We start from the raw sequence: 13,786 nt of genomic DNA on the forward strand, positions 1-13,786 counted from the left end.
CCTAGCTCATTTTACCTTTATCAGCGTTCCCAGCTCTTTAAAACATACCTTACGATGGGAAATTTATTTTTTAAGCATTTGGAAAGATTTGCCACGGTATTAATCTCCCAAATGCCTCAACTTTACTAGACTTGGAAACTCATGGTAGAGTGTCTTTGTAATAAAGAGCATCATTATCAAAAGCACATGGTGAAACAATGCAGTTTTCCTTCATGACTTCATTCTGAGTTTGCATCACAACCTCACTGCCGGAGAGCCTGTGTACTGTCACGGGAATCTCTCTCTTTGGTGTGTGGCATCAAGATGAACTGTCAGAGATGGTGTAGTATACTGAATAATGGATAAATGAAAGTCCCCTGATATAAGTTTGATAGCCATAAAATATGAATTTTGTGATTGCCTCTGCATTCAAACTCAGGGACTGACTGAGAGAATATTATTTCCAAATGCCAAGCGAACTAAAATTGTGGAGATTTGCAGAAGGTGCTTCTCTTATTAGTGTTTGAAGAAATTATAGAGAGAATGGGTCAGTGCAATTTTCCTCTTGCAGTGACAAAACCTTTTCTTGCTACTGCATTTTAGCTATTCAAATTCAAATCAGGCTTCTCATCACAAATGCTCAGTTTCTGAGAGATACTGCAAATAAGCAGCAATTCAATCCGGTTGCCTTTTCACTGAGAAGGTCACTGTACTTCATTTCAAATAATATCGTGTTAAATCAACAGGTAGAATCAACTTGCTTTTTGCATTATGACAACTGTTTAACTTATTGGCACACCATATATGACATATATTCATTTTAGTTCCCTCTGCTAATGATATAATCTCTTATTGCACTATGGAAAATCCAATGTAAAATGAATGTGAAAATTTTGCACATGTTAACCCTCTCTGAATAAACAAAGTTTCAATGAATTCAGAAACATCACAATAGAAGTATTGTATTCAGTAAAAGGAGGTTAAATACTGTAAGAGAAGTTGGATGGGGAGGGATCAGGAATATATGCAGAGAGGAGTTTGATTGCTCCAAGTTACTGTCTTGGTTGAAAATTCCTTTTTTAAAATCTTGTTGTTCTACAGTCATAAGGAGATATCCATCAAGCTTTATCTATAAATACTAAGGGGGGGGGAGGTAATGGGACTAGATAATTCAAGGTTAAAGAAAAATTGACAGAATATCTTTCTAGGGAAAGAAAAAATTTGCTGACTTTCTTTCTGTAAGAATTATTAAGATTAGAAGTTTCCATTGACAGAGGAAAAAGAAAAATGTTCCAATGCACTTTTTCTATCCTTATGACATGCAGGCAGGGTACATACCAGGACACACACTATTGTGTATCTGTCTAGATAAAATTCCCCAATTCAAAATCCAGACAGGGAAAATGTATGTGTGTATATAGGAGGGTGGGTGAGAGAGTTATGAATTAATATATGTTACAAATTGAAATAAACTTCCAAAGAACAATTTTCCAAGAAAGAAAATAATTTAAAATAAGTCATTTATTTTCTTTAAGAGAAGAAAAATCACAGCTACTCACCTAACCTCTCAATGGAATAATATCGCTGTTTACTGTCCACACGTACTGTCTCGGCATAAGGGCTCCCAACGCCATAACCGATGATGTAACCTCGCACCACAATATTTGGGTTCAAGGGAGGAGTCCAACTCATGATGATGCAGTTGGTCTGGGGCCTCACATGAAGAGAGCTTGGCTGGTCAGGGACTTGAGACTCTAGAATTCAAAAGGAGGACAACACCATGTTTCATAATAGAACACAGAGCATGGTAAAAGGTCCCATTTAAACAAGACTTAATATCATGTTCCACAGACCCTCAAATGACGCACCACTTATTGCCCGAGTTCCTCCTTGTATTAGTTTATGATATGATTTCTATGTTTGATTTGACTTTCTCAGGATTTCTTAAACGCAAGAGGATACTGAATTCTCTCCAGAGGCACTGTAGCATCATACATCTTTTCTTCTAACAGACTTTTCTCCTTAGGATTCTTTTTTTCTCATATATTTCTTCTTAGGTATCATTAATAAGGGGTGAAATCAACACAGATATAAGAATAATAGAAAGGGAAATGCAATATCAAAAACTGTCTTGCCCAAGGATTATTTACTCTGATTTAACCAGAGAAGAAAATGAATGTAGCAGTCCTTTCTTAAGAAATTGTCAGGATAAAAAATTTAGGGCCATGATTTGCTCAGCATGAATGGGATGGTAATTGACCCATGGTTTATTGCATGTGCGAAAAGTGTATTTCTTATTAAAGGAAAGGAGAGAGTGGCCCGGATTAAAGCCACACAGACTTTGGAGTGTGAAAATTGGCTTTAATACCAGGCTCTGTCATTTACTGCTTGTGTGTCCTCATCAAATTATTTATCTTCTCTGAGTTTACCTATTAATTAAACTGGCATTCCAAATACTGATTGACACAAAGCTTGAGCTCTGGAAGTAATCAAGAGAAGCATTCAAATTTTTACTGGATTCTCACTAGATGTGAAACTTTAAAACCTTATTTATCCTCCCTAAGCCTCAGTTTCCTCATGTGCAGAATGAGGATAAGGATAGTAATGGTCTCATTTCGTGGTGAGGAGATTTAATAAAATTATGCCCCAAAACACTCCAATTACGAGTAGCACCAACTGGCAGCAGCTACCAGAAAGAAAATGCACTCGCTACCCGGATATAATTTTTTTTAAAGAGACTGTGTTGAAAATTAATAAATTGGCCTTCTGATTTTTACATCACCATTCTTCCCTATGATCCTATCCCTAAAGATATGAGGTATTTTCTGGACACTGATCATAATTCTATTAATAAATATTAGTAGAGTGCCTACTAGGTTTGAGGTATAAGGCTAGGCACCCATGACAATCACGTTACAGGAGAGAGTAAATACGGCAGACCTAAAACCTGTACTCTTGTTGTTTATAGTTTAATGGAAAAGACAGAAAAGTAAAAAGGCAGTTACAATATACTATGATATATATATATTTTTGTTCATTTGTTTGTTTGTTTCTTTGCGGTACGCGGGCCTCTCACTGCTGCGGCCTCTCCCGTTGTGGAGCACAGGCTCCGCACGCACAGGCTCAGCGGCCATGGCTCACGGGCCCAGCCGCTCCGCGGCATGTGGGATCTTCCCGGACGGGGGCACGAACCTGTGTGCCCTGCATCGGCAGGTGGACTCTCAACCACTGCGCCACCAGAGAAGCCCTATGATATATATTTTGATAGGTTTCATACAGGCACATGTAGCCTATTCTTTGAAAATCAAAGTAGTATTCTAGGAAGAAATTTAAGAAAGAATATACCCATGTAAACTTTAATAGTCCGTTACGTGCTTTGCACAGTTCTTGGCAATTGATAAGTACTCAAAAATATTAGTGATTTAAACTGTATTCAAACTATTTGTGTTCATTATCTCTTTAATACTGAAAATCTCTGAAGGTAATACATGTCAAATTATGTAGGAGAGTTTGATGACTAAAGGTAATATTAAATTTTACTTTTCTCCTTGATGTAATGGCAAAAGATGATGTAATCTTCACCACCTTTATCCATCTTCAACACGCACACTTCTAGCTTAAGTGGTATATGGAAGCATGTTTTTTATTGAAGCTTTTAAACTAGGTACCATACTAACAGCTTTTCAAAAGATGCTACATTCTAAAGGTGCTACGTCAACAACATTTTCTAAAGATGCTCTTTTTTTTTCCTTGAAGATACCCATTTGTGAACAAAAGGGACAAGCTATTGTTTGCCCTGAAGATGCCGGAGATATAATATTCAAAGGTGTAAAAAAATCATCTCAAAATGTATATATAAATCTTAACAACAGAACACAATGTTTGTAAAGAACTTCCTACTATAAACCCAATGTAAAAGTAATAAAAAGATGAAAGGGATGGATTGATACTTTTCAACCCTATTGCCATGGAGGCTCTCCAGTATCCTTGAAATGTAATGGGCTCTCCAATGAATTCTATTTGGCATATTTGATGTTTTTGAAATAATTATTGAAATAGGATAATCTGCCTAATCTTATTTTTAGAAAAGGAACTAAATGTGGTTCAGATTTTCTGCATTTATGACTTTTTCAAAATAATATGAAAGCCTAATGATTTGAATGACAATATTCAACATCTTTTAGAATAAAAAGAAAAAAAATTTCAGAATAACGATTTCTCCATTTTTCTGCAAACCACAGAATATCCCCCTGCAAGTTAGCTAAATTAATAACCATAAAATTACATCTATAAGAGCTTTAAGGGTACCATGGTAATGAATGCACGAACTGATTCTTGAAGAAGAGGGGCTGTCGGTACACAAGACTCATCTTTATTCTTCACTACATAAAAGGAGTTTCAATCCTAGATGCAAACCTCAAACTACTTTTTAATATGATAAAAAAATAAGGGTGTTGATACATAAGAGAATATATGCTGCCTCCCATCTAAACATTTAATGGGTTCTTACAACCCAGTTAAGATAATTGGGCCAGGGACTTCCGTGGTGGTGTAGTGGTTAAGAATCCACCTGCTAATGCGGGCGATGTGGGTTCTAGCCCTGATCCGGGAAGATCCCACATGCTGCGGAGCAACTAAGCCCATGTGCCACAACTACTGAGCCTGTGCTCTAGACCCTGTGCACCACAACTCCTGAGTCTGCACTCTAGAGCCTGCAAGCCACAACTACTGAGCCTGCATGACACAACTACTGAAGCCTGTGTGCCTAGAGCCCTTGCTCCACAACAAGAGAAGCCTGTGCACCGCAATGAAAAGTAGCTCCTGCTCGCTGCAACTAGAGAAAGCCCGCGCCCAGCAATGAAGACCCAACGCAGACAAAAATAAATTAAAAAAAAAAAAAAAAAAGATCATTGGGCCAGACGGAATGGTGCCTGTCAAGTATCAGACTTAAGTCATTCAAAATATATGGCCTCATCATAAAGATAACTGTGTTAGGAGATTGTTCATAATCTGGAATAGCCCATTTGTACCCACCTACTCACTTCTTAATATAAAGCCAGAAACGACAATTTTCCTTTTATGCTACCTGCGTGAGTTTTGTCTAATGCAGCTGACCTTACAGATTATGAAAGTGGTTACTACTGGAATGAACTATAAAACATTTAGAAAATCCGCTATGCAAGGTAAATGATGTAAGTACCCTTTGTTTGAAGGCCAAAACAAATTTGCTATTTAGAAGTACATGACAGATTTTATAAGTACCTCTAGGATAATGACTGCATATATAAAGCATAGAGAAGTAGTAAGGTAATTATTGAAATAACTTGAAAACAAAGAACATATCTTGCCTGAAATATCCAAATTAACAAGGCCGCAAATTTCTACCAGAGTCAAGATAACTAGGTTAACTGCCATTCCTGATTAGATTATGGAATTATGAATTCTGTCTTAGTTTGTTTCTAAAGAATATTTATTATTCTCTGAGTGATGATACGGAGTTTCACTAATGAGTAATATTCACATATAGCACACTGGGAAAGTTACCAGACTAATCTCAGTGACATTTCAACAATTACTGTGCATCTCCGATGCATCAGTCATAGTTCTAGGTACTGGGAATAGAGTTTTGAAGGAGGTAAGACCAAAAAAATTAAGAATAAACAAACAAGGAAATCATGAGATCTTGGTAAGCTAGGATATAGGATATAACTGAATCACATACGTGACACATCAAGGAAGGTATCCCTGGAAGAGTCTAAGGTGAATGATCAGAGAGCCAGTCAAGTAGCCCTCAGGGTGGAAAGCTTTATAGACAGAAGGAATAACTACAGCAAAACCTCTAGAGCAAGAAGGAACTTAGTACTTGAAGAAACCAAAGAAGGTCACTGTGCTTGACCATAGACGGAAAATGAAGAGGATAAAAAGGGAGTCACCCAGTGGGAATGTAAAATGGTGCAGCTGCTATGGAAAATAATATGGTGGCTCCTCAAAAAATTAAAAATAGAATTACCAGGGCTTCCCTGGTGGCACAGTGGTTGAGAGTCTGCCTGCCGATGCAGGGGACGCGGGTTCGTGCCCCGGTCCGGGAAGATCCCACATGCTGCGGAGCGGCTGGGTGCGTGAGCCACGGCCGCTGAGCCTGCGCATCCGGAGCCTGTGCTCCGCAACAGAAGAGGCCACAACAGTGAGAGGCCCGTGTACCACAAAAAAAAAAAAAAAAAAAAAAAAAGAATTACCATATGATCTAGCAATTCCACTTGTGGGTATATTCTTGAAACAATTGAAAGCAGGTATTCAAACAGATATTTATACACCTGTGTTCATAGCAGCATTCAAGATACTCAAAAGGTAGAAGCAACTCAAGTGTCCATCATGATAAACAAACTGTGTTCTATACATATAATGGAATAATTTTCATCTTTCAAAAGGAAGGAAATTCTGACATGCTACAAGAACCTTTAGGACATTATGCAAGTGAAATAAGTTAGTCACAGTAGGACAAAATTATATGATTCCATACATATGAGATATTTAAAGCAGTCAAGTTAATAAAGACAAAGTAGAATGATGACTGCTGGCAGCTGGGAGGAGGGAAGAGGGAGGATTCAGGAGTTACCATTTAATGGGTATAGCGTTTCAGTTTTGCAAAATTAAAAGAGTTTTGGAGAAGGGTAGTAGTGATGGTTACTAAACAGTGTGACTGTACTTAATGCTACTGGACCGTACACTTAAAAACGGTTAAAATGGTAAATTTTGCGTAATGTGTACTTTAAAACAATTCTTTAAAAAGTTAAAAAAATTTGGAGACCATAAAAACATGTTTGCGCTTGTCTGCGTGGCCACTGTGGAGATGCAGTGTACGTATTTGGGACTTCTGAGAGGTAGAGTCAACAGAGCTGTGTCACTGGCATGGTAAAGAGGAGGATCGATGATAACTCACAGACCTTTGGCTTTTGGGCAACTGGTGGATGATGTACTGAGCTGAGGAAAAACAGACACATTTTTTGGTCGTGGTCAATTTGAGATGCCTGTTAGTCACATATATAGATATTAGGGAACTAGGAAGGGATAGAGGTTTTGGAGAAAGACCATGGACAGGTTTATAGATGTGGAAGCCACCAGCATATAGAAGGTATTTAAAATAAATCTGTATGGATACACAGTGTGACCATGTGTGAAAACAAATAAAATACAAATAAGATGCTATCAAGCAAATAAGATCACCCAAAACTCCCTAAAGTCTTCCATTATCACATTGGAAGGCCAGGTTCTTTACTTTTTTTTTTTTTTTTGCGGTACGCGGGCCTCTCACTGCTGTGGCCTCTCCCGTTGCGGAGCACAGGCTCCGGACGCGCAGGCTCAGCGGCCATGGTTCACGGGCCCAGCTGCTCCGCGGCATGTGGGATCTTCCCGGACCGGGGCACGAACCGGCGTCCCCTGCATTGGCAGGCGGACTCTCAACCACTGCGCCACCAGGGAAGCTCTGTCCTCATTTCTTACCACTTCCCCCCTTGCTCACCTCATCCCAGCCATCCACAGTGGACACTTACTTTTCCTCAAACATGACAGGCATGCTCTGGCCTCAGGGTATTTACACTTGCTGTAGCCTCTGCCTGGGAAGCTCTGCCTCAGAGATACCTTCCTCCCTGACCTTCTTCAGGTTTAGTTATTTAATTTCCAATTTCAGACTTCTCTGGCTACCATATTTAAAATTGCAATCTTTCCCTAATCTCTAATCTCTTACTACTCTCCTAATAATCTCCTCTCATGTTTTTCCCCATAGGATTTATGGTCACTTATTGTGCTACCTATTTCATGTGATTATTTCATTATTCCTTGTCTCATCTCTCTCCATAAATTCTCTATAACTCCAGTAATTAGAATAGTTCCTGGCACAAAGCGCTCAAGAATACAGGAACAAAGTCTATATTTCCTATAAGGTTCAATACATTATGCATGACTCATTAAATATAAAATTACCACAATTTTATATAACTCTCTCCATAACGTTTTTAAGAAAAAAAATGGAATAACATTTTTTAACTTTGATGCTGAAACGAGATGAAAATATAGTTATTAATGTCATTTTCTCCTAGTCACCAGCAAGATTGGTCTCCTCTGGCTCCTGCTAACGAAAATGATTGCGGCTGTGTACCGTCTGCTGTGGATACGGCACTGCCAAGTAGTGTCAGGCAGCTGGTACTTTTGACAAATACATGTTTATTCTTTATTTAGTATGCTGCATTTTATGGTTCCTTTTGTTAGAGTTTTGCTCCAGTCCTTAACAGCTTATATTTCTTTACAGAGAATTACAGAAGGCAATTGACATACCCACACTCTGTCTTTCTAGACAGGTCTGGTACATACTAATGTGTTCATTTCTATTGGCAGGGCCTGTTCTCAGCAAAGGACATCATCTTCCTTAAGCCGCTACACCTCTGTAAACTCTGAATGTTGTTTGTTTATTGCAGGGGACAATCACGTCTATTCATCATTTAATTCGACTGTGTTATTCTATTTTATTTTTTGCAGTTCTACTCCTACCATTTTCTCAGACTTAACTTTTTAATATAGTTTTAAAATTTACACGCAGCAAATTCACTCAGTGGTACTCAGTTCATGTATCCAGCATTCCCGCCATGGTACAGGAAAGTACCACCCCCACCTCAAAATTTCCTCACGCTGCTTCCCTTTGCAATCATTCCCTCCCCCAATCTCAGGAAGCCTGCTGGCCTGGATGACTGGTGGATGCCAGTACTGTCCCAATGTGAATAACACACTGAGTTATAACAGAAATGATGCCTTGCAGATCAGCTCACAACCTCCAATTGTTTAAAAGGATGTGTTTTTGAGCTCTCCATCTTTGTTATACTTGAAAATACCAAAAGAAAAAAACCACAAAATCTTTAAAACCACCCATGGCCAATCTGTCTTGGAATTATATAAGTGATAACTTCACCCTCTTTTGCTTCAATTCCATCATTAGAATCACTGTCAACTAGTTTGATGTAAGAGAAGGAAAACTTTATGTTCTACCAAAAGTACTGGCGATAGTCTCAACACTATTTATTGAATAATCTGCTGATGGAAATATCAACTTTATTATTTTATTTATTTCTCAAATGATAGCAAATGTTTCTGCTCTCTATGTTCTGTTACACTGATCTACATACTTGTCTATTTCTATGCCAGACAGTACTATATTGGTTTTAAATCAGGTTTTATACTAAAAATGTTTGTTCTACTTTTTCAAAATGTTTTTGAATTCTTTTATATTTATTCTTCCATATAAAGTTTACTCTGATTGGAATAATATTAAATTAACCACTAATTTGGGAAAAACTAAGTTATGTAATGGCAAGGTTTGCATCAAAGAATATACATACCTTTTTATTTACTCATGTTTTATTTTTTATATTTCAATAAAATGCTATTGTTTTCTTCATATACATTTGTTTACATCTTGTTAAATTTAGTCTTAGATTTACTTTAGGCTGCTGTATGAATGCATTTCTTTTCTCTTTAATATTTAAACTAATTATTGATAGTGTAATAAAAAGCTACTTTTGGGTATGTATGTATGTTTGTGTGTGTGTGTGTGTGTGTGTGTGTGTGTGTGTGTGTGTGTATATATATATATCGAAACCTACTACATTACATTTTCTTATTGGTTCTAATAGGTTTTCAGTGTAGTTTCTTAAAATTTCCAAACATGCAGTCACACCATTTATAAAAATCAATTCTTTCCCTCTGTAATAAAATGTTACGGCTTTTTAAGTTTTTTTGTTTTTGTTTTTACCAAAACCTCTACACTCTGTTGAATAACAGAAATAGTAGAAATAGGAAGCTTCCTTAGCTTGTTTGGATCTTAAAGCCAAAGGAGTTAGTATTTTACCATGTAGCATAATGCTTACATTTTTACAATAATTTTTTTTTTTTTTTTTGCGGGACGTGGGCCTCTCACTGTTGTGGCCTCTCCCGTTGTGGAGCACAGGCTCCAGACGCGCAGGCTCAGCGGCCATGGCTCACGGGCCCAGATGCTCCGTGGCATGTGGGATCTTCCCGGACCGGGGCACGAACCGGCGTCCCCTGAATCGGCAGGCGGACTCTCAACCACTGCGCCACCAGGGAAGCCCCAATAATGCTTTTTACAATAATATTTTGAAAGTTTCTTTATATTCCTATGTTAACATGAGTTTTTAAAAGATTGGTAATAACCGTCTAAATTTACAAAACGCCCTCCTGCATCTATTGATAAAATTATATGACAACACCCCTTTAAATTATTCCTTAATTAGATGGTGGCTTTTAAGATGTGCTGAATGTATGTCCTGCTTTTGTATCAGAAGGGAACACATCTAATCTCTTAATGCAGACAAAGCTTTATGATCATGAACAAGAAGCAGCTTCATAAGACAATGATATTAGTATTTCATATTGCTATCAAGGTTTGAGATCTAATTTATCAAAACAAACAATATCAATAAGCATTTGTTGAGTGTTTGATATATATCAGACATGCTGCTGAGTATTTTACTACCATTATCATAGTTAATTTTCACAAAAATGTGTTGGTATTGTTGTTACTCTACTTGTAGATGAGGAAACTCAGGGAAGTTTAGCTCCTTGCCCAAGATTGTATAGTGAGTGGAGCAGGATTCAAACCTAGGTACTAAGACTTCAGAGTCCACAATTTTATCCATTACATTACACTTAGAAAAAGTCAATCAAGTCATAGGGAATCAAACATTTCATGAGAGCATTAAAAAGTTTGCTACAGCCAAGGAAAGGATTTGGAATTTCCTTGAACATTTATTGAAGTCTAAATAATCTGTACCATGCTTTGTATAGTGGAGCTCTGAGATTTTGAACAACCACTCGCTGAAGAACTAAAGCAGATTTTAAATTCCTTTCAAAAACCAGTTTTGGCTTTGCTGGCAACATTTCTTATATGTAAGGTGAATTCCACTTGAATGAGAATAAGGGGCTGTGTTCTTCAACTTCATGATGACTTGGCTGCTGTACCACTGGCCTAACCTTATCCCATGAGCCTATTTGTCAATCAGCAATGCAAAATATCATGGATTTCCTATCAAAAGCCCATGTGAAAGAAATCCTTTTTCACCACATGCCACCTACATTCCACTGTGCATAAAATCTCATACTAACATCTTTATATCTCCAGATGATCACATTTGCAAGATCAATGGTATAAACCCCCCCACTCTTTACCCTCAAATTGGTACATCTACTTAGATGCATTTTAAAAGCATGTTTTTATCAAAAGAAATAGTCAAATGAAAATAATTTCTGTATTTGTTAAAATTTAAAAATCAATTTTATAAAACTGTACCTAATATTTTTAATCGAAAGGGTATACAAGTAAACCATGTTGCCTAGATTTTAGGTGTTAAAAGTTACATTCAAGATGTAACATAATTTCTTTTGGACCAAAGAATTATTTAGAAGTATGTTTTATATTTGCAAATATATATTGGGTATTATATTATTATTAACTATTAGTTTAATTACATGGTGATCAATGAATGTGTTTAGTATGATCCAAGAACTTTAAATCCATTTCTTTATAGGCAAACACTAAATGTTCTTTGGATGCTTAGGGAAAAAAAATAGGATTTTCTAATTGTGTGAATATTTCAGTTATGTCCAAGTAAATCTTCTATATTCCTTCCTTTTTCCTTTTTTTTTTTTAACTGGTTATGATGGGAGTAGGGCAGTTCTTTTTTTTTAATTTTTATTTTTTTTTATACAGCAGGTTCTTATTAGTCGTCAATTTCATGCACATCAGTGTATACACGTGAATCCCAATCGCCCAAATCATCAACCACCATTCCCACCCCCCCACGGCTTTTTGCCCTTGGTGTCCATATGTTTCTTCTCTACATCTGTGTCTCAACTTCTGCCCTGCAAACCGGTTCATCTGTACCATTTTTTTTAGGTTCCACATACATGCTTTAATATATGATATTTGTTTTTCTCTTTCTGACTTACTTCACTCTGTATGACAGTCTCTAGATCCATCCACATCTCAACAAATGACCCAATTTCGTTCCTTTTTATGGCTGAGTAATATTCCATTGTATACATGTGCCACATCTTCTTTATCCATTTGTGTGTTGATGGGCATTTAGGTTGCTTCCATGACCTGGCTATTGTAAATAGTGCTGCAATGAACATTGGGGTGCATGTGTCTATTTTTTTTTTTTTTTTTGGCGGTACGCGGGCCTCTCACTGTTGTGGCCTCTCCCGTTGCGGAGCACAGGCTCCAGACGCGCAGGCTCAGCGGCCATGGCTCACGGGCCCAGCTGCTCTGTGGCATGTGGGATCCTCCCGAACCGGCGCACGAACCTGCGTCCCCTGCATCGGCAGGTGGGCTCTCAACCACTGCGCCACCAGGGAAGCCTGCGTGTGTCTTTTTGAATTATGGTTTTCTCTGGGTATATGTCCAATAGTGAGATTGTTGGACCACATGGTAATTCTATTTTTAGTTTTTTAAGGAACCTCCATACTGTTCTCCATAGTGGGTGTATCAATTTACATTCCCCCCAATAAAAATAATATTATTTTTCCCTTTTCTTGTCCTACTTTCTATTTCAAGTTTACTGCTCATTTTTTTCATACCTTTTGGCCTCAAATGATGTTAACATGAAACCAAAAGAAAACACAAACTGGTTTATCTTCTTTTATACAAATTTTGTTTTGGTATAATTATACTTAATCTTTGTCAATGACTGAAATGACACAAACAAAAAAAATTTTTTTTTCTTCTGGCAGTTGTATTAGTTTCCTATTGCTACTATACTTGGTGTATTAAATTACCACAAGCTTAGTGGCTTAAAACAGCATAAATTTATTATGTTACATTTCTGGAGGTCGGAACTCCAATATCTGTTTCAGTGGGCTAAAATCAAGGTATCAGCAGGGCCTAATAACTCTTTCTTGAGGCTCTAAGGGACCATGTGTTTTCTTGCTTTTTTCGAACTTCCTTGGCTCATGCCCCACGTCACTCCAACCTGATTCTGCTGTCACACCTCCTGTCATTCTGAGCTTCCTCCCTCCCTCTTCCAAGAACACTTTTGAATACATTGGGTCTACCCAGATAATCCAGGATAATCGCCTATCTCACAAACCTTAATTTAATCACATCTGCAAAGTCTCTCACTCACAGACCCCAGGGATTAGGATGTGGACATTTTGGGGGGCCATTATTCAGCCTACCACAACTCTTCCATGCATTATTTTCTCCTTCCTTCCTTCCTTCTTTCTCTCCTTCTTCCTTTCTTTTTTCTATTCTTCAATTTATTTCAGTGAGTCAAAAACTTATTTTTCTCATTTCTCCTTCTTCTGCCTAGAGATTTCCCACTTGTCAGAGTCTATTTTTTGAATGAATATGACATTTTTAATATGCAATGTTTCTTCTTTCTGGGTGGAGTCTTCATCTTAGATTTTACCATTATTCTTAAAATAAACTTTAATGTGTTCCTTCTCAAAGCCATATGCCCAGGGAGTATCACATATCATGCAGATTCCAAAAGGCAGAAGTTTTTTCATGGTTCACTTCTCAAATGAAATGAATTTGCAGTAATTCCACTTTACCATTACTGAACAGGCTAATAGGGTTAATTATCTATTTCCTGGGGTCAGGAAATTAGAACCTCTTCTTAGATTCACAGCTTTTGCTTACATCACTCTTGTATTTTCAGGAGTCTCTGCATTGCTGATTTTTGCTAGCCAAGCTCCTCCATTTTAGGGTAGAGGTTTAATTTTAAATTATATCATTATTGAT

General features: G+C 37.4%; 1 protein-coding gene across 1 annotated transcript in view; it reads right to left on the reverse strand.

Moving 5' to 3' along the window:
* Positions 1-13,786, reverse strand: part of DCC (DCC netrin 1 receptor) — a gene marked incomplete at both ends in the record, with an annotated part of 1,161,813 nt that overhangs the window by 195,201 nt on the left and 952,826 nt on the right. Inside the window, one exon of the mRNA XM_082853095.1 lies at positions 1,539-1,733. Within this exon, the coding sequence (XP_082709221.1) occupies positions 1,539-1,733 (195 nt within the window). The remainder of the gene's footprint in view (positions 1-1,538; positions 1,734-13,786) is intronic.

This window comes from Leucopleurus acutus (assembly GCF_964270905.1).
Source record: "Leucopleurus acutus genome assembly, chromosome: 13".
Classification (NCBI taxonomy): Eukaryota; Metazoa; Chordata; class Mammalia; order Artiodactyla; family Delphinidae; genus Leucopleurus; species Leucopleurus acutus.